This window comes from Hemiscyllium ocellatum, chromosome 44 (assembly GCF_020745735.1).
Source record: "Hemiscyllium ocellatum isolate sHemOce1 chromosome 44, sHemOce1.pat.X.cur, whole genome shotgun sequence".
Classification (NCBI taxonomy): Eukaryota; Metazoa; Chordata; class Chondrichthyes; order Orectolobiformes; family Hemiscylliidae; genus Hemiscyllium; species Hemiscyllium ocellatum.
In genome coordinates this window covers 6719211-6739690 of record NC_083444.1, presented here as the reverse complement: position 1 = coordinate 6739690, position 20480 = coordinate 6719211, and the positions used below count along the sequence as shown (strand labels likewise).

General features: G+C 43.8%; 1 protein-coding gene across 2 annotated transcripts in view; it reads right to left on the bottom strand.

Moving 5' to 3' along the window:
• Positions 1-1379: 1379 nt before the first annotated feature.
• LOC132835228 (leucine-rich repeat-containing protein 55-like) overlaps positions 1380-20480 on the bottom strand; it is a 28916-nt gene continuing 9815 nt past the window's right edge. Inside the window, exons 2-3 of one of the 2 annotated variants that reach the window (XR_009647288.1) lie at positions 10192-11918; positions 1380-9068 (exon numbers count right to left, since the gene is read on the bottom strand). Coding sequence is in view for 1 of the 2 variants with exons in the window: in XM_060854597.1 (XP_060710580.1) it covers positions 11683-11918 (236 nt within the window). In the remaining variant the exon portion in view is untranslated. The remainder of the gene's footprint in view (positions 9069-10191; positions 11919-20480) is intronic. The other variant, XM_060854597.1, reaches the window with a different exon arrangement.

Genomic DNA, 20480 nt, shown 5'->3' with positions numbered 1-20480 from the left:
TAAGTAGATATATAGTGTATATACTCAAGTAAAAGTCGATCTCGTGTAAAAGACAACCCCCTATTTTTGGCCAAAAAGTCTGACATTTTCCACATATCCTTTGTAAAAGTCAACCCTAGTTCTTCATGGATAACAGATCAACATTTGTGAGTCAAGGTATTATCCTGTACATAAGTGTGATGATCAGGAAATTAATGTTTTTGTGCTATTGTGTACATTTTTATGTATAATTCACACCAATTTGACAAAAGTTCAAGCCGCATCAAGTCAGAATCAGGTGACAACCTCCCTTTGTCTGCAGTTCAGCTGAGCTCAGGTTCCCCGTAGCATTCATGGAATACAGTCCTATACCTAGTTGAGGTTAATGGTTAGGCTGAAGACTGATATCGAACCAACTTCAGAAAATACTAAAACACAAGTGTGCCAACAGAGGGAAACCTCTCAAGCGACCACAGTTGGAGAAAAAAGTTATAGAGTGGATCGTTGAAAATCATCAAAATGGAAAATGTTAATTGTGAAGCCATCTGATCCATGCATGAAACGAATGAAAGAAGGATTGAATTTCAGATTTTAAGGCAAGGTCTAGATGCTTCACAAGGTACCCACGGAAGTGATGGAAGGAAAACATCTGGATGCGTTTTCTGGGAAAACTGACTGGCACGTGAGAGTGAAACGAGTCGAGGGTTAGGAAGGTAGATTTAGATGGGATGAATTAGTTGGGCTGAATGGCCTGTTTCTATGCTATTCTGAAGAGTGCAGGTCTACTCTCCTCTGAGCTGAAGTGAACAGAATGGGATAGTATCCAGACAGGAACAATATGTTGTGAATTCCCTCGATGAAGGCGGGCCTCAGTGGTACTGCTCAACAGAGACCACAACATATCAGAAGGCATGACTTAGCACTTCGGCAGAGAACTAAGCTCGCAGAAAAGCTGCCTGCTGAGCTAGAAGATAAGATATTACAGTTTTGCCAGTTTGTAATCAGAAGTTGGCAGAAGGAAGGCTTTTGTTCAGAATACGGTATTTTGGACAGTAGTTGAATTTCATTCCCTCAGAAGTAGTATCCATGTAGTGGTCAACCCCATAAATTTAACCTTATATATCAATCAGATTGCACTTTGAGAATATACAGTGGTCCTTAGGGCTAAAGGGATCAAAGGGCATGGGGGAGAAAGCAGGAACGTGGAACTGAATTGGATGATCCGCCATGAGAAGAAATGGAACGGGAAAGAATCGATGGTGATGTGTTAATAACAAAATTAAATGCTCGTTAGTACAGAATTTGTCGTTAAAAGGAGACAAAAAGCTTTTTTTATCTTGTACTCATCAGAGCTGCAACACAAGAAACAGACTTGAAGAAGGTTCCACATTCGATGTGAATCTGTGGTTGTGTATCATTTATTAAACAATCCAGACTGTGCTAAGGTTTACAACAGAAACAAATGTCAGATCAGCTAGGTTTGTAGAGTGATGCATTTGCACGTGCAGGAAGCTAAATATAAGCATACAAGGCTCAGTTTTATGTAGGAAAGGAGTAATTTGTGGACACATTGTACCTTTTCTGAAAGCCCTCTGCTGCACGCCATTGGCAGCGCAGTGACAAATCAGAATCTGTTTACCAACTGTGAGTGAAGATTGACAGTTAACTATTCTTGTTGCATCTCCCATGTCAACGACCATCGAACCAATCAGCACCACCTTGGTGCCTAAAATGCCTCAACATCAATTGCTTGATGAAAGGGCTTTAAATTGGAACGAGGTATGATCCAGATGGAGAGGAGCAATTCTAGGATTGGAAGATCTCCTAATGCACCTTTTTGTTTTCTAATCAACCTGTTCAGAGATGCTGTTATACACCTCTTGATTAGGTGGGTCTTGAACTCTGGTCTCCTGGCTCAGAGGTAAGGATACTGCCACTACTCGACATTAGTCCAATTCCCCGACTGTTTTTGATTGTTTTAGACAAAATCATCAAAGATGCTGGGGGACTAGAACAGAAGTTCTAGTTTGGCAAACAGTTCATGTTTGGTAAAATGGGAAGTGAGGATTGGGCCACCAATTCTAAGGGGGGTGAGAGGGATATAGAGGGGGATGTGTGAAATTTGTATACCACCTCTCCTTCCCTCCTGCCCCCCCATCGAGTGAGAAATAAACTAAAATGTGCCCCCACCCGTTTGAAAAGGTTAGAAAGCCCCAGTTTGACTGAATGTAGAGATGTGTCCTACAGTAAGGAAGAGAAGATCTAAAGGCCATCTTTGTAACATTGTCACCAAGAATCCCGATGGGGAAATCAGGAGAAACTTCATCATCTCATACAGTGATGGGAATGGGAACAGCGTGGTGTGAATTCTCTTGATGAAGACTGGCCTCAGTGGGACTCCTCAGCAAAGGCCATAACATCTGCCCCCATCTGGTTTACCTTCGTAAGGTGGCAACGTCACACACATTATTTTCAGGCAAAAATCACGAGATTTATTTACAAGTTAGTTACCTGGAAATGGCAGCGTGAAAAAGACCCACAAGATGATGCCGATGCTTATACACGGAAAACAAAATCTGAAATGTATTCGGCTAACTTTCCAAATGAAAGGGATGGTCTGTTGGACAGAGAAGGGTTGGTGCTAATGACCTATGTCAGAAGCAACTGTAACTGAATATAACAATTACTTTGTGGATAGCTCTGCCCCAAATATTGCAGACCTTGTATCCCCTATGGATAGAGCCTATTCAAAGACACAATGGTGCTTTAAGTGCATAGACATTTGTAAAGGTATTGTACTCTACACTTGCAGATCCTGTGAGTGAATCACATTGACTTGTTTTAGCAGAATCAGGCGGGGGTCTATCACCGGAAAGCGCATCCCTGGGACCAGCTGATATATATTGACAGCTGCATTGATGTATGGGTCTTGAAAAGAGTGCATTGAGCATCACAAGTCTAGTCTCAGTCAGGACAGCAATGATTGAGTAATTTCTTCCCTGCCCATCACATCTGTCCCTCTTGAAGAGATTTGGAAATCCTGCGCTTTATATAACATCATTCAGCTAGCCTTCACTCACTGCAGCTGGCTGGAGAAATTATACTGGCTCACCCAGGAGACTGTGTGCTTTGCCATTGTTCACAGATTTGGAGACCCCTGAAATAAAACCGGGAATCACCAATTTATTGACTGACGTACGGATTAGGGGGAAGCAAAGTTCATTCAGTGTTTCCATCCCTTGAATGAGGTTGTGCCAATAATCATGCCATCTAAACACATATACATTAATAATCTAGCTTCAGAGTTTCATATCACATGATATAGAACATTATGCAATGTATTTATGATCCAGAAATTCTCCTCTATTTTCAACATAATCTGTGCTACATAAAGTTTGGTACCTTCTGTTTGTTTTGGGACAGGAGTATTTGTACTTTCATGTCAATAAACAATTGCCCAGTTGAGATAACCAGAAGACAGAGGAGCAAAATGGGCCATTCAGCCCATTGAATCCACTCTGATATGATGATCATGGCTGATCTACTAATCCTCAGCTCCACTTCCCTGCCTTTCCCCTTAACTCCCCTTCCTGATTAAAAAACTCTGTCTCTCTCAGCCTTGTATATCCTTATTGATCCAGCCTCATCTCATTTTTCCCTTCATTGTTCAGACCTTTTGAGTACAGGAGTTGGGGCATCATGTGTTGAGGTTCTACAGGATTGTGAGGCTTCTTCTGGAGTACTATGCAGTAAATTCTGGTCATCCTGTTATAGGAAAGTTATTATTATGCTGCACAGAGTTCAGAAGAGATTTACCATGATGTTGCAGAGTCATTGGGGACATTTAAGTGACTGCTGGATATGCACATGGATAGCAGTGAGTTGAGGGAAGCGTAGGTTAAGTTACTATATTTTACATTAGGATTAAATCTCAGCACAACATTGTGGGCCAAAGGGCCTGTTCTGTGCAGTACTTTTCTATGTTCTATGTTGCCAGGAATGGAGAATTTGAGTTTTATGGATAGGCTGGGACTTCTTTCTTTGGAGCACAGGAGGTTGAGGGGTGATCTTACAGATATTTATAAAATTATGTGGGGCATAGATAAGGTGAATGACAGGTGTATTTTCCCTTGGGTGGGGAGTTTCAAGACTAGGTTACATTTTTAGGGTGAAAGGAGAAAGATGTTTTAAAAAATGAGGGGCAATTGTTGAAACAAATGGTTCGTGTGGTGAGGAATTGGTGAATGGTAGTGCAGTTATAATATTTAAAAGACATTTGGATATATACATGAATAGGAAGGGTTTGGAGGGATATGGGACAAGTGCAGGCAATGCGACTACTTTAGTTTGGGATTATATTCGGCCTGGATAGTTTGGACCGAAGCTTCTGTTTTTGTGTTGTATGACTCTATGACTCTGTTCTCTACCTGAACTGTAAAATCATAATTAGGAAGATCTGAACAGGCTGGAGGGTCTTTCCATTTTAAAGAGAGGCTAAGAGGTGACCATTTGAGGTCTTAGGAACGTGGGAGAGTTTGATAAGGTTGACAAAGAGAAAATGTGGGTAAGCCCAGAATGGAGGAACCATTGACTATACGTTTGCCAATCACTAATCCCCAAAGGGTAGTGAGCACTTGGAATCCACAACCACAGGCATCAGTTGAGATGAATAACAGCAATACTAGCTCAACATATGAGGGCAGAAGAGTAGAAGGATATTTTGGGGCAGATGAAGAAGGAGTGAGACATGGGCGGTATGGTGGCTCAGTGGTTAGCACTGCTGCCTCACAGCACCAGGGACCCCTCAACCTCCTATGCTCCAGAAGTAAACAAGGTCCTGGCCCTATCCAGGTTGTCCTTATACCTGAATTCCTCCAGTTTTAGTAACATCCTGGTAAATATTTTCTGCACTCTTTCCAGTTTAATAACACCCTTCCTATAGCAAGATGACCAGAATTGTATGCAGTACTCCAAATGTGGCCTTACCAATGTCTTGTACAGTTGTAACATGATATCCCAAATCCTATACTCAATTCTCTGACTGATGAAAACAAGTGTTCCAAAGGTTTTCCTCAACAGCCTGTCTACCTGTGAAGCCCCTTTCAAGGAACTCTGTACCTATATCTCTAGGTCAATCAACAACACTAGGAATCACTTTTATGAATTGCCTGTTCAGATGCCAGCAGGGATAGAATGGGCTGAGAAGCCTCCTTTAGTATTGTGAGAGTCCTCTAAAATAGCAGGTAAGGAAACCATCTAAAGTTACAAATGAGGGAGAAACAAAGTTAAATCCAGCCGGAATGAAGGTGCAGATGATTTTTTCTGGGAGTTGTTTCATGCAGAAAGAATTGGATGGCAATGTCAAGGAGGGAACGATATTTTTGTAAAATCTGCCCTGAATTCAGGAGATGTCGAGTTCAGAGCTGCGTGCTTCTCCCAGACTTCCAGTATCCCCCCTCAGACATTATATGATCGTTTGACCAAGAGCCCACTGAATATTAATTTGAGTTAGAATGCAATGCTGCAATGGTAACGGGAAGAAAGGTAGGAGTTTGATGCTTACACTCAGACAGCCGGTACAGACACAACAGCCCAAATGGCCTCCTCCAGCCTCCAAACAAATCCATGGTCCTGTCTGTTCAGGCAGTGAGTGTAGAAGTTGGGATGTCATGTTGTGGCTACATTGGCTAGGCCACTTTTACAATACTGTGTTCAATTCTGGTCTTCCTGCTATAGAAAACATATTGTTTAACTTGAGTGGGTGCAGGAAGACTTACAAGGATGTTGCCACAAGTGGAGGGTATGAGTTAGCCGGAGCGGCTGAATAGGCTGGGGCTATTTTCCCTGGCGCATTGTAGGCTGAGGGGTGACCTTCTGGAAGTTTATAAAAGCATGAGGGATATGGATCAGGTTAATAGCCAGGGCCTTGACTCAAGGGTAGGGGAGTCCAAATGTAGAGGTTATAGGCTTAAGGTGAAAGGGGAAAGATTTAAAAAGGGTAACCTTTTCAAGCAGTGGGTGGTGTATGTATGCAATGAGCTGCCAGAAGTAATGGTGGGGGCTGGAACAATTAGAACATTTAAAAGGCATCTTGATGGGTACATGAATAGGAAGGGTTCAGAGGGATGTGGTCCAAATGCTGGCAGATGGGAGTAGATTAATTTAGGATATCTGGTCAGTTTGGACGAGTTGGACTGAAGGATCTGTTTGTGTGCCATATGATTCAATAAATGCTACCATACAATGTGTACACAGTGTAAATATATCAAAGTGCAAGTTCAATTACTTCTTTTTCGAGAGCAGGCAGGAAAAGCTAATGTACAAATTTGAAAAGCCTTTCTCCCACAGTTTCACTGCCAGTGTAGGGTGGTGGTGGTGGGGGGGGTTTGCGGGGAGCAGTGGAGGGAGGCCTTGGTACATTAAGGAGGGAAAAATAGTTTTTTTAAAAAACTGAGAACAAACAGCTTTCAGGATGCTCCTATGGAGATGCTAATTGCCTGCACTCAAGGAGGAGGCAATGGCTTAGCGAAAAATCCCAGCGAGGATATCCCACTATGTGAAATGTCAGACAGCAGGACAACCAGGCTGGAGTCCGGGCACTAATAGACCTGCTTCAGAAGTTGCGATGGCACTGAAGCTGATTGTAGCATCTCCTGCAGTGCTCCTGCCCTTCAAGGTTTCACAATCACATTTCACCCGTTGCACTCTAGAATATTTGGGTGAGAAGAAAGTGGCTCAGTGATTAGTACTTCTGCCTCACGATACAAGGAATCCTGGTTTGATTCCAGCCTTGAGCGACTGCCTGGAGTTTGCACATTCTCCCTGTGCCTGTGTGGGTTTCCCCCAGGTGCTCAGGGTTCTTTCCACAGCCCAAAAGATGTGCAGGTTAGGGTGGATAGCAAAGAAGGTTATCTCAGTAGGATCTTGATCAGATGGACCAATGGATGGAGTTTAATTTAGATAAATGTGAGGTACTGCATTTTGGAAAGGCAAATCAGGGCAGGAATTATACAATAATGGTAAGGTCCTGGGCAGTGTTGCTAAACAAAGAGACCTTGGAATGCAGGTTCATAGTTCCTTGAAAGTAAGTCTCAAGTAGATAGGATAATGAAGAAAGCATTTAGTATGCTTTCCTTTATTGGTAAGAGCATTGAGTAGAGGAGTTGGGAACATGTTGTGGCTGTGCAGAACATAGGTTAGGCCACTTTTGGAATAGAATGAGAAATTCTGGTCTCCCTCCTATTGGAAGGATGTTGTGAAACTTGAAATGGTTCAGAAAAGATTTACAAGGATTTTGCCAGGGTTGAAGGGTTTGAGCTATAGGAAGAGGCTGAGTAGGCTGATGCTGTTTTCCTTGGAGCGTCAAAGGCTGGGGTGACATTATTAGTGCTTTATAAAATCATAGAGGCATCTGGATGGGTACATGAACAGGTAAGGTTTAGAGGGTAATGGGCAATGTGCTGGCAAATGGGACTATATAAATTTAGGCTATCTGGTCGGCATGGACTAGTTGGTCTGTTTCCATGCTGTACGTCTCTATGACTATAAATTGTCTTGTAGTGTCCAGGGACAGGTGAGCTAGCCATGGTAAGTCTGGGGTTACAGGGATAGGGTAGGGTATTATTCAGAGGGTTGGTGTGGACTCAATGAGCCGAATGGCCTGCTTCAGCACTGAAGGGATTTTATGTTTCAGGGAGAGGGAGTTGTGGGTGAAGTCTGAATGGCTAATAACCTGTTAACATTTACCCCACTTTTCCCCAAATTGATTTCAGAATTCAGCCTTTTCCTTGCCTATCTCCACACTCACCCACCCAACCCCTCTCTCTCATGCAACATGACTTGGCTTTGCAATCAATCCTCATATTCCAAAAAATTTGCTTTTTTTTTCAAAAGAGCAGTTGTGGGTACCAGAAATAGGATAAAGGATAGGCCATTTGGTCCCTCAAGCTGGTTTGCAATTCCATAGGATGGTCACTGATCTTGCCCATTCCTGTGTCCCTCAATTCCCTGGAGTCCAAGGGCAGCACAGTAGCTTAGTGGTTAGCACTCCTGCCTCATGACACCATAGATCCAGGTTCAATTCCAATCTCAGGCGATTGTGTAGAATTTGCAGTCAGTGTGGGTTTCCTCTAGGCGCTCTGATTTCCTCACACAACCCAAAGATGTGCAGGTTAGGATGGATTTGCCACGCTAAATCACCCCATTGTGTGCAGCGATGTGTAGGCTAGGTGGATTAGCCATGGGAAATGTGAGGTTATGGGGATAAGGTGGGATGCTCTTCAGAGGGTTGGTGATGGGCCAAATGGCCTCTTTCCGTACTGTAGGATTCTTTGAAAGGAAAAAGAAAATCCTCAGTGTCCGAACCATCCGGTATTTAGCCAAGGATCTCAAACATGGCTTGCTTCTGAGACGTTGCTGCTTTTTGAGTTCCAAGGACTGTGAAGAAAAATTCAACATCAAACCAAAATAGAAATTGACAAGAAAATGGGTTCAAGTGAAGTGTCTTTTGAAAGCTATTGTTTGGGATGTGGGGCATGGTGGGCCAGACCAGAATTTGTGTCCAAGTCTAATTGCCGCTTGAGGAGCTGGAGAGGCCTGTTCTTGAACAACTGCAGTCTGTGTAGTGTAGGGAACCACCCACACAGTGCCATTTGGAAGGAAGTCCCAGGATTTTGAAGGGACCGAAAGCCAATGTAGTTTCAAGTCAAGGTGACATGAGGCTGGAAAAGGACCTGAAATGCTTACCTCACCTCCCCAACTGCACTAGCATTCTCAGTCACAGTTGTCTTCCCTAATTTCACCCCCTTCTTCAAAGGTTTCCTCAGTTTGTTGTTTTCTTCCATCATGCATTCTTCCACTCCTTGGAAATTATTCCTTTCACTAGAGGGTTAAAATGTCTTCGGATGTACCCAGATTTTAAAATAATGGTGGGGTGGAGAGCACAGATGCATGAATTGTATGGGAAAGGTGAGGCTACAGGAGTTGAGCTGCAAAATGGCCATATGCATGCTGGAGCAGTCACAATGGATCTGAATGGCCTCATGTTCCTCATATTGCGACATTCCTTGTAGATTTGAGTGTTGAGCAATCTGTTGCCAGGGAAGAAAATCAAGGCAGTTAAAACTATTGGGGGTCGAAGGACATCTAGACAGATAACTGGGGTCAGAGTGTACTGGGGAGAAACAGGGTCAAGCTCTAACAAGACTCAAGAAGGTCAACACCATTCAGATCAAAGCAGCCCCACTTGATTGTCACCACATCCACTCCCCCCCATCACCTTCTCAAGGATATTTAGGTACATACAATAAATGCTGGCCCAGCCAGCATTGCACACATCCCAAGAATGAATATAAAAGCAAAGGCAAATCATCTGAATGGGAGTGAAAGGGTGTTTAAATAGTATAAATGGCTCAAAGGCCATTTAGACAGATAAACTGAATGAGGTCAAAGAGCAATGAGAGGCCTTTCAATAAACAACAGTATAGTTTTCAAGCAAGAAATGATCACGTGTGGATAAGGCTGGGCTGAAATGATGGCACCCTACAGGGCACGAGTCCTGATTCTGCCACTGGATACAGTCCAATAAATCCGGAACCTTGATATCGCCACCAGAAATTGCTGCAAACACTGAATAGTTTTCTAACGACCTCCAAAGGAAGGTCACCTTAGGGTGGCTGTTAATCCTTTCCATGATTTGGGCATCAGAAGTCACACAATAAATTCCAGCCTTAGATCAGACGTCAGAGGTCTGCAGAGCGTATAACTCTTTGGGAGAGCAAACTACAATTCGGACTGCCTAAATCACCCCAATTTTAGTCACACCTTTGGGCCACCCGTCCTTTCAGCTGCCTGGAGTTGGAAAGAATTCCCCCTCTCAGCACTGTCATCTCTCTGCTCTGGTAAGATGCTGCTTAAAAGTTACTCCTTTGTTCACCTCTGCTACTGCCCCAAACTTGCTTGCATGCAATTCCTCACCTGACAAATGCCCCCTCCCCATGAATTGGCTAGGGAACATCCTCCTCATAAAAACTGCTGCTACCTAAAGGCAAATTGCTCCAGGGTGTTGCGTGACCTGGTTCCATAGTGGAGATATTAAACCAGCCTTCTCTCTCTCTCTCTTTCTCTCTCTCTCTCTCTCACACACACACACACACACACACATTCTCAGGCTGGTTAGAATTCCTGAGGCAGGCTTGCCAACATTGTCCTTACCCGATTTATTTTTTTTTTGGCGGGGAAGGCAGCCTCTCAATCTCATTTTGCTTCTGTCTTTAAATAGCCCAACGGATATGAAGCTCTCTGTATTTTGTATCCACACTCATAAATCAGGTGTTTATCAGGAACTGTCAGACCTAGTCAGCTTTTAATGAGCAGATGCCTGCACAGTTTGCATCACCAAGATATATCCTGTTAAAATTGGTCTTAATATTGTCATATCCTTGCTCATCAAGGCTCCCCAAACATTTATTTGAAGATAATGATATTGACAAATTGCCTTTTCCTTCCGTCAGTTTCACAAAGTTCAAATTCAGTTTAGGACTGATTGTGAAATATTTATAGCAAGCGCTGAATCGCCCACAGTTAGCTATGTGCAAGATGTGCATACCTTTGAAAGCCTCCCATACAGCACAGTACATTTCCTCACCATCTGTTATGTTGCTAAGGTGAGATGGAATAGGGGCTGGGAGGAGGCTTGACACATCAGCATTGCCCTGTTGGGCCAAATGGCCTGGTTCTGCACTAAGTAATTGGAGGTAATTACACTTGACCTTCACCCTAGCTGGGAAACATGTCAAAACTATTTGCAATCACAGTCCTTTGCTTCTTGTCCATTGAATACTCAACTAAGTTCCAAAGGCCAATTAGATTGATACCAATTAGGCTAGAATTGAACTCTGTCCTCTCCTTCTCAGCATTAAGGACAAATGAACTTGTTTGTTTCTTTTTAAGCTTTATTTTTCTTCAAACAGTGCTTAGAGTTCTGGTCTTCACTTATCAGATCATCTTCAATCGGATCTTCTTCACATCGGATTGTAAAAGTGAGTGAACATTTCAAAGTTTTCCTTCTCATCTGAATTTCAAAGTTGCAAAGTCTCAGTCACTTTCCACCATTACAATCTCAGTTAAAACTTAGTAAATGAGTAGATTCAACTGCATCGTCCATTGCTTGACAACGGAGGTGATGATTACAGTTGAATGATTTGGAGTCAACTCTGATCTTCAATCGTACAAACAGCATAAAGAATAAGGCTTAACTCTCCAGTTCCGATGGCTATAACATCAAGAAACTTGAATTCTATTTTCAAGATCATCCTCTCCAATATCATCAAAGACTCCCATAGAAGTGGCTTTCGAGTCTCAGAGCAAATTCAACTTCTCCAAATCGTTCAGTACAACGGCACCCAAAAATGCCCTTTTTTCCTCACTAGCCTTGCTCAGTGGGTCATGGCTGGTGGAATCAAATCCGTACCTTCCTTGGTTGCCTCTCACTACCGGAGACAGAAAGAATATAAAAGGAAAAGTGGGTTTCTTCGTGAACGCCAAGCTCTTCCCCTGACAAGACATGTTGTCTTCGTCATGATCTCATCCCCATTTCTCCTCCCTCGCTCTTTCCTCGCGTGGGCTGAATGTAAGGAGCCAAAATACCGGTCTAACCTTGCAGCTTTGCGATTGGTTCGTCCACCAAAGTTGGGGAGGGAGGTGTCACATCTCTTCCTCTTCATTTGCCTTGTTCCAGCGATGGCAGCAGTTAGCAGTAATTCCCAGAAGGAAGTTTGTGGCGACTGATGCAATGGACACAATGAAGCCAACAAAGGCAATGAAGAGATAGTCATCCAGGGTCAATGAGAAGTGGCATGCCTTAAAGCTCTCTTCGGTCAGGGTGAAGAGTGGAATACCTTTGACCTCTGGTGGACCAGCACACTCCACTTCCCTAGAATCTGACACAAAAAGCCTCAGAAAGTTATGACAGAACAAAAGAACTCAATTTTATCCAGATTCACACAGCATGGAAATACCTTTCAGTCTATCCCTTCCATGCTGACCAATTTCCCAACTAAACTAATCCCATTTGCCTACATCCAGGCCATATCCTTCTAAACCTTTCTTAATCATGTACCTGTTCAAATGCCATATAGTCTTAGAGTTATACAGCATGGAAACAGACCCTTCATACTAATTTGTCCATGCCAACCAGGTATCTCAAACTGAGCTACTCCCATTTGTACCATATCCTTCTGAACGTTTCCTATTCATGTGCCAGTCCAAAGGTCATTGAGTCATACAGCACAGAAATAGATCCTTAAGATCGACTCGACCATGCCAACCAAAATCCCAAACTGAACTAGTCCCATTTACCTGTGTTTGGCCTATATTCCTCTAAACCTCTACTAGCCATGTACCTTCCAAATGTCATAAGTGTAATAATGTCATAGAGTATGCAGCACAGAAACAGATATTTTGGTCCGACCTGTCCATGCCGATGAAGTTTCCCAAACTAAACTAGTCTCATTTGCCTGCCTTTGGCTCACATCCCTCTAAATCTTTCCTATTAATGCACTTGACAAATGTGTCTTAAATGTTGTAACTGTGCCAACATCTAGCATTTCCTCTGGAAGTTCCTTTCACATACAGTATATACCACTCTCTGTGTGAAAAAGTTGTCCTTCAGCTCCCTTTTAAATCTTTCTCCTCTCACCTTGACTTTATGCCCTTAACATTAAGAGCTTTGTTATTCATCATATCTATGCCCCCCATGATTTACTTCTATAAGTAAACTTATAAACTTCTATAAGTCCACCCCTCAACCTCCTATGGTCCAGGAAAAATAAAAGTCCCAGCCTATCTTGCCTCCCCTTATAACTCAAACCCTCCAGTCCTGGTAACTTTGTTGCAAATCTTTTCTTCCCCCTTTCCAGTTCAATAGTATCCTTTCTATAGTAGGGTGACCAGAACTGTGGTCCATTACTCAAAAAGTGGCCTCATCAATGTTCTGTGGAGCCATAACGTGATGTCCCAACTCATATACTCAGTGCTCTGTCCAATGAAGACAGACATGCAAAATGCTTTCTTCACCACCCTATCTAACTGTGACACCACTTTAAATGAACTATGTGCCTGAACTAATATTCCCCAGGGCTCTCCCATTAACTGTGCAAGTCCTTCCCTTGTTTTTATCTAAATTAAATTCAATCTGTCATCCTCAGCCCATTGGCCCAGCTGATCATGATTGCATTGCACACCTAGATAACCTTTTTTTGGATGAGGTCTATCATGATATTAAAGAGCATTTTCAACATTGTTGAAAATATAGACATGTTGCCAAACTTTCTTGTTGAGCCTTCATCAGGACAAACCTAATGATGCCAAATTTCCAACAGCCAAATTACGAAAGCCCGTAGCTCCATATTGCCTTCACCATAGCAACAATGTGGCCAATCAGAGTCAACTTGCCAATCAGTCAGCTCCCTTCTGTGGTAGAAATTGGAACCGTCTAGAATTTGGCATTCTTGTATTTGTCCTGATGATAGTTCCAGATGGCAAGATGTCTTCTCTTTTCAGTGAGGTCCTCAAATTCAAAATTACCTTCTACTGTACTGTGTTGATTAAGCGCCACCTACATGTCAAGCATGAGAAGACAAAAATATGCTTACAACAAGCATAAATGCTGCATTTCTCTGGCAGCTTTCATATTTTCAGGTCAACCAAATGCACACTGAAATAAATGGGCATAGAGTTTAGGACACTCAGCCCCTCAAGCCTGCCCCACCATTCAATAAGATCTCATTGCCTCATATTCCCATCTACCCCAATAAAAGTTCACCCACATGAAGCGACAGCGCTGTTGTCATATATATGCAGCTGCCATTTTGTGTACAGTGAGAAGTGGGCGGCACGGTGGCACAGTGGTTAGCACTGCTGTCTCACAGCGCCTGAGACCCGGGTTCAATTCCCGACTCAGGCGACTGACTGTGTGGAGTTTGCACGTTCTCCCCGTGTCTGCGTGGGTTTCCTCCGGGTGCTCCGGTTTCCTCCCACAGTCCAAAGATGTGCGGGTCAGGTGAATTGGCCATGCTAAATTGCCCGTAGTGTTAGGTAAGGGGTAAATGTAGGGGTATGGGTGGGTTGCGCTTCGGCGGGTCGGTGTGGACTTGTTGGGCCGAAGGGCCTGTTTCCACACTGTAAGTAATCTAATCTAATCTAATCAGATCGCACAATTAGCAATGAGGTCATGATCAGCTGACCTGCTTTGTGTCTCATTGATGGCATCAGTGAATTTCAAGAAGCACAAAATTGTCAAAGGCCTTTCATATTTCAATATACAAGTGGATTTAAGCTTTGCATGTCTGCATTGAGTATTTTTATTCCAATTTTTAACATCAATCTAGTTCTAGAATCTCTGCAGTGTGGAAGCAGGCCATTTGGCCCATCGAGTCCACACCAATCCACCAAAGATCATGACACCCAAGCCTGTCTTCCCACCCTATCACTGCATTTCCTATGGCCAACCCACTCAGCCTGCACATCTCTGGATGCTACTGGGCAATTTAGACATGGCCAATCCCCCCAACCTGCACATCTTTGATCAGTGGGAGGAAACCAGAGCACCTGGAGGAAACCCATACAGACACAGGGAGAATGTGCAAAGTCCACACAGCCTGAGAGTGGAATTGAACCTGGGTCCCTGTGCTGTGAGGCAGCAGTGCTAACTGCTGAGCCACCTCACACTGGGCAGAGAAAGATTTCCTGCTAGCTGTTCTATGTTCTATGATTAAATTTTCTTTACTGTTGATGAGACCTTGTGTCCTTTGTTCTACCCTCACAGTTTAGCTGAAAATAAATCCCCCACATTTATCTTTCCGATAATATTTAATCTTTATAAACTCCCCCACTGAAGGCCCTCGGTTCTGAGATGAAAGGCCCAAGTTCCTCAGTCTGATATATCAATCTTTCTCCCTTTAGGCTTCTCCTGGCTCATCTTCAGCTCTTCAGTGACCAACATGGTTAGATTTTCAACCAAATTTTCACCAGATCAGTATTCATGAGCAGGGGACCCATGTGACAAGACTTGTTGAGAGTTGTTCAGCAACCGTATGCCGCTGACCGTAACTGTGGTGAGATCTGGATGAGGTCACCATGTTGCATATTTGACTGCTCTCTCATTCAAGATTGATTGACCCCACCCAATATCTTTGGGATTGTACCAATTTTAAATTGGTTTGAAATTGATATAGAGGAGACAGCAGGGCAGTGGGGTTAGTTTGGGATTGATACAGAGCCACGGGGAGGGAGCGGGCAGTGGGATTGGTCTGGGATTCACTTAGAGCAATGGGGATAGAGCAAGGCGGTAGGAGTAGTTTGGGATTGATACAGGGCTATGGGGAGAGAGTGGGGCAGTGGTATTAGTTCGGAAATTGATACAGGACAGTGGGGATAGAGTAGGGCAGTGGGATTAATTTGGGATTGATACAGGGTTGTGGGGAGACAGTGGGATTGACACAGGGCAAGGGGGACTGAATGGGTTAGTGGGATTAGTTTGGAGATTAATCCAGGGCTATGGGGAGAGAGTGGGGCAGCAGGGTTAGTTTGAGGATTGATACAGGGGGATGGAGATAGAGTGGGGCAGTGTAATTAATTTGGGATTGATTCAGGGTGTGGGGAGAGCATAGGACAGTGGGAATGGTATGAGGATTGATACAGGGGAGTGGAGCAGGGAGTGGAATTAGCTTGGGATTGACACAAGGCTATGGGGAGAAAATGGTGATGCCAGTTTCTCCCAAATATTTACCAGCTGTGCAATGAACTCAGATTCTATGGAATCTTTGATATGAAGTGAAAGAACTCCAACAGTGGGACTGACTGCACACATACAAAACTTGGAAACAATACAGTCCAACTGAGACACATTCCTCCCAGACAAAGATCAAGAGTTGAATTGGAGTAAGTGTGGTGTCAGCTTTAAGATAGACAAGCTACAATAAGAGGGAACTGCAGCTCATTCATTTCTGTGAGTCACTCCTTAATCTAAAGTCACAAACACCACCGGGACGTTACAGCCAATCTGAATTCACAATGACACAAACGTTTCATCATCCACGTCCTCTGCAAAGTCAAATCAAAGACTCACAACAGGTTACTGATCTAATGAACTCTGCATTTGACACCAGCAGACAGTAATTAGACACTTGGAGAATGGATGAATATTGGCACAATGTATAGTAAATGTTTCTGAATGCAATACTGAGTACAAAGCTCCCTCTAGCCTGAGTCAAAACTGAAAATGTGTTGCTGGAAAAGCGCAGCACCCAAAGAGCAGGAGAATCGATTCTGCCTGACCCGCTGCGCTTTTCCAGCAACACATTTTCAGCTCTGATATCCAACATCTGCAGTCCTCACTTTCTCCTAGCCTGAGTCAGCCAACACTCCCCAGAACAGGGACAGCACAAAATTGCAGACAGAGTAAAGTTAGATCTACACTGTCCCCCATCAACCACTTTCAGGACGTGTTCAGCATGGGATTAGATACTAATTACAGCTCCCTCTGTACTGTCCCCCATCAGACACTCCCAGGACAGGGACAGCAGAGGGTTAGATAGAGAGTAAAGCTCCCTCTACAATGTCCCCCATCAAACATTCCCCAGGACTGGAACAGCACAGGGTTAGATACAAAGTAAACCTCCATCTACACTGTCCCCCCATTAAACACTCCCAGGATAGGGACAGCACAGGGTTAGTTACAAAGTAAAGCTGCCTCTATACTGTCCCCTATCAAACACTCCCAGGACTGGGACAGAATGGAGTTGGATACAGAGTCAAGCCCCCTCTATACTGTCTCCCATCAAACACTCCCAGGACAGGGACAGCACAGGGTTAGATGTACAGTAAAGCTCTCTCTACACTGTTTGATGAAACACACTCTCAAGTCTTAACAGTTCACTTGTGTAACCCCCCTAACATGGCTCTCAGTGATCTCCTGCCTGGACTACTGTGCCATCTCTGAACAATCATGCTGTTTCTGCCCTGCTTTAGGTTTTAACAACAGTGCAGGTATCTCTACAGCTCGAGGACTGAAGTGGTTCAAGCATGCCATCACATTCTTCAGGGCAATAAACTCAGCCTAGCTAGCGACACACACATCCCATGAATGAATTTTTAAAAAGATGCCTAGTTTGGGCCTCCACGTAACGTCAGTCCCACACTTTGTGTGTGAAATTGTCAACAACTCTAGGCAGCAATTAATTCTGGAGACAGTTCAAAACAGTGGTACTATTTAATACTATCTACAAGGCACAAGTCTAATGAAATACTCTCCACTTCCATGGATTAGCAATAATCCAGAACACTCCAGTGATGGGAATGCCACTAAATGTCGAGGGGCAATAGTTAAGACTTTCTGTTTTTGGGGAATGTTTACTGCCTGGGTCTTAGTTGCCATGAATGTCAAGTGTCACTCGTTATTCCAAGCCTGAAGGGTTTCCAGAATTTATTGCACATCCAGACTTCAGTGTCTGAGGAGGCAGTCATGGTGCTGAACATTATGCAACCATTAATAACCTTGCAATGGACAGAAGGTCATTAATGAAGTGGGTGAAGTCTGCTCCTCTGTCTTCTGGTCATCTCAACTGGCCTTGGGCAGAGCTGAGGACCAGGCCTTGACAAAGGAGTTAAACCTGGAATGCATTTGAAAATGGGGTGAGAATTTCTAATTTGATGCATTGTTGGGTCAAGAGCTCATAGAGTCATACGGCAGAAACAGACCCTTTGGTCCAACCAGCCCATGCTGAACATAGTCCCAAACCAAAGTAGTCCCACTGACTGCACTTGGCCCATATCCCTCCAAATCATTCCTATTCATGTATGTATTTTAAACATTGTAACTGTACCCTCATTCACCACTTCCTCTGGATGTTCATTACACACACAAACCATTGTTTAAAAACAATTGCCCCTCATTTTAAAAAAAATCTTTCTCCTTTCACCCTAGAAATGTAACCTAGTCTTGAACCCCCCCCCCACCGAGGGAAAAAACACCTGCCATTCACCTTATCTATGCCCCTCATGATTTTATAAATCTCCGTAAGATCACCCCTCAACTTCCTATGTTCCAGAGAAAGAAGTCCAAGCCTATCCATAAAACTCAAACTCTCCATTCCTGTCAACGTCCTGGTAAATATCCTCTGAACTCTGTCCAGTCCAAAAATATCCTTCTATACCAGGGTGACCAGAACTTAATGCACAGTACTCTAGAAGAGGCCTCACCAACGTGTTGTAGAACCTCATTACATGACATCCCAACTCCTGTACTCAAACGTCTGAGCAATGAAGGGAAGATAAGAGGAGGCTGTGTCAATAAGAATATACAAGGCTGAGAGAGACAGATTTTTTTAATCAGGAAGGTGAGCCAAGAGGAAAGGCAGGAAAGTGGAGCCGAGGATAAATAGATCAGCCATGATCCTCATTGAATATCAGAGTGGACTTGATGGACTGAATGGCACACTTCTGCTCCTCTGTCTTCTGGTCATCTCAACTGGACAATTGCTTATTGACACAAAAGTACAAGTTCTCCAGTCCCCAAACCAGCTGGCGGTACCAAACTTTATGTAGCACAGATTAGGTTGAAAATAGAGAGGACTTTCTGTATCATAAATACATTGCACAATGTTCTATATCATGCGATACAAGTTAATAACCTAGCAGATAGGTTATTGAGCAGTCAGGCAGTGGGTAAAAGGGCAGGTGTGCAGTGGGAGAATTGGACTTGGCAGAAGTCTGAATTAGCTCAAGCTGATGAAGAATCCCCAATGAGTCTTTTACTGTCAGTGAGAGTCTTGAATGTATATGAGAAGGCAGGTTCAGTTGAGGCATTCAAGATGACATAGGCTGATAGCTAGATATAAATGGTGTGCAGAGGCCATGTGGGGCAGGATGGTGGTTCAGTGGTTAGTACTGCTGCTTCACAGTGCCAGGAACTCAGGTTCAATTCCCGCCTTGGGGGCTGTCTGTGTGGAGTTTGCACATTCTCCCTGTATATGTGTAGGTTTCCTCCCACAGTCCAAAGCTATGCAGGCCAAGTGGATTGGCCAGGCTAAATTGCCCAGGCTAAATTGCCCTTGTAGTGTCCAGGGATATGTAGGCTAAGTGGATTAGCCTTGGGAAATGGAGGGTTGTAGTGTAGGATGGTGGGTTTTGGTGGAAGGGTTAGAGTTGACTCGATGGGCTGAATGACCTCTTTCCACACTGGAGGAATTCTATGAATTAAGGGGACAGTGCAGAAAATTTACCTTTAGTTCAACAGATCATGACCTGGGTCGACAGCGGAGTTGGGGCGAAATGTTTAATGATTCCAATCAGGTTTGAGTTGTAGTTTCCTAGTACCAAGGTTTGGACTGGGACCTGATAGATTAGGAGTCTTTCTTTGGGATTAATTCTCTGCCTCCAGCTGCGATATGAATCGGAAGAAATCTCTGGGAATTGGGGGGGGGGGGGGGGGGGGGGGGAGGGAGGTGGTGAGAGCGGAAATTATTTATTTATTCCACCATTGTTCCAAGAGTTGTCGGAGCCGCCTCATCACTGAGATTTATGACTGTCTGGAAACAGGTCTTTTATACTTCTGTTCATTTGTCTTCTACTGTTCAACTTGTCAATGAGGCACAAATTGAATATGGAAGGGGCTGGTTGTGTTTCTTTGAGCTGGCAAGCTTCCCTGTCCCCTGTGCCATGTTGTGAGTTTATCTTTGCGCTCAGTGACCTAGTTGCGAATACATTCTCTCGTTGATTAATGCAGGCTCCTCTCAAACACTGGGCTACTGTTTGACTCGATCTCAGTAGCAGCCCCTCAAATGTTTCTTTTTGAGAACTGGTTGTGGCTCAATACTTTATTTTTGCTTTATATTGCCTCCGTAATGCCCTCAAGGTCATCCCATTCTTTGCAGTGCCTACCGAGATTGGAGGGAATGGAGAGGGTAGGATGGGGGAAATTGGTAGGGGGAGAGTGGGCATCAACAGAGGGTTCAGTTCAATCCCAAGGGCTTCTGCTTGGATTTTGCCTGAGACTGCAAAAGATCAAATGCTGTGAAGTACCACCTCAGATAATGATGTACCATCGCAGATAATGAAGCATAACCTAAAAGAGTGAGGTACTACCTCAAATAGTAATGCATCATCTCAGGTAATGATGTACCACCTCAGATAATTATGTACCACCTCAGACCATGGGCTGCCACCCCCAGACAGTGATGTACAAGCTCAAACAGTGAGACACAACCTCAGAAAATGAGGTACCACTTCAAATGGTGAGTATCACCTCAACCAATGAGGTACCACCTCAAATAGCGAGGTCCTATCTCCGATGGTGCTGGACCATCTCAAAAGGTCATGCTTTCTCAAGTCATCACTTCCAACCCTCAAGGAAATCCTTTAACTTCACAGACGTCAGTCTGTTTTCCTTTATTGGTCAGAGCATGGAGTATATGAGTTGGGAGGTCATGTTGCAGCTGTACAGG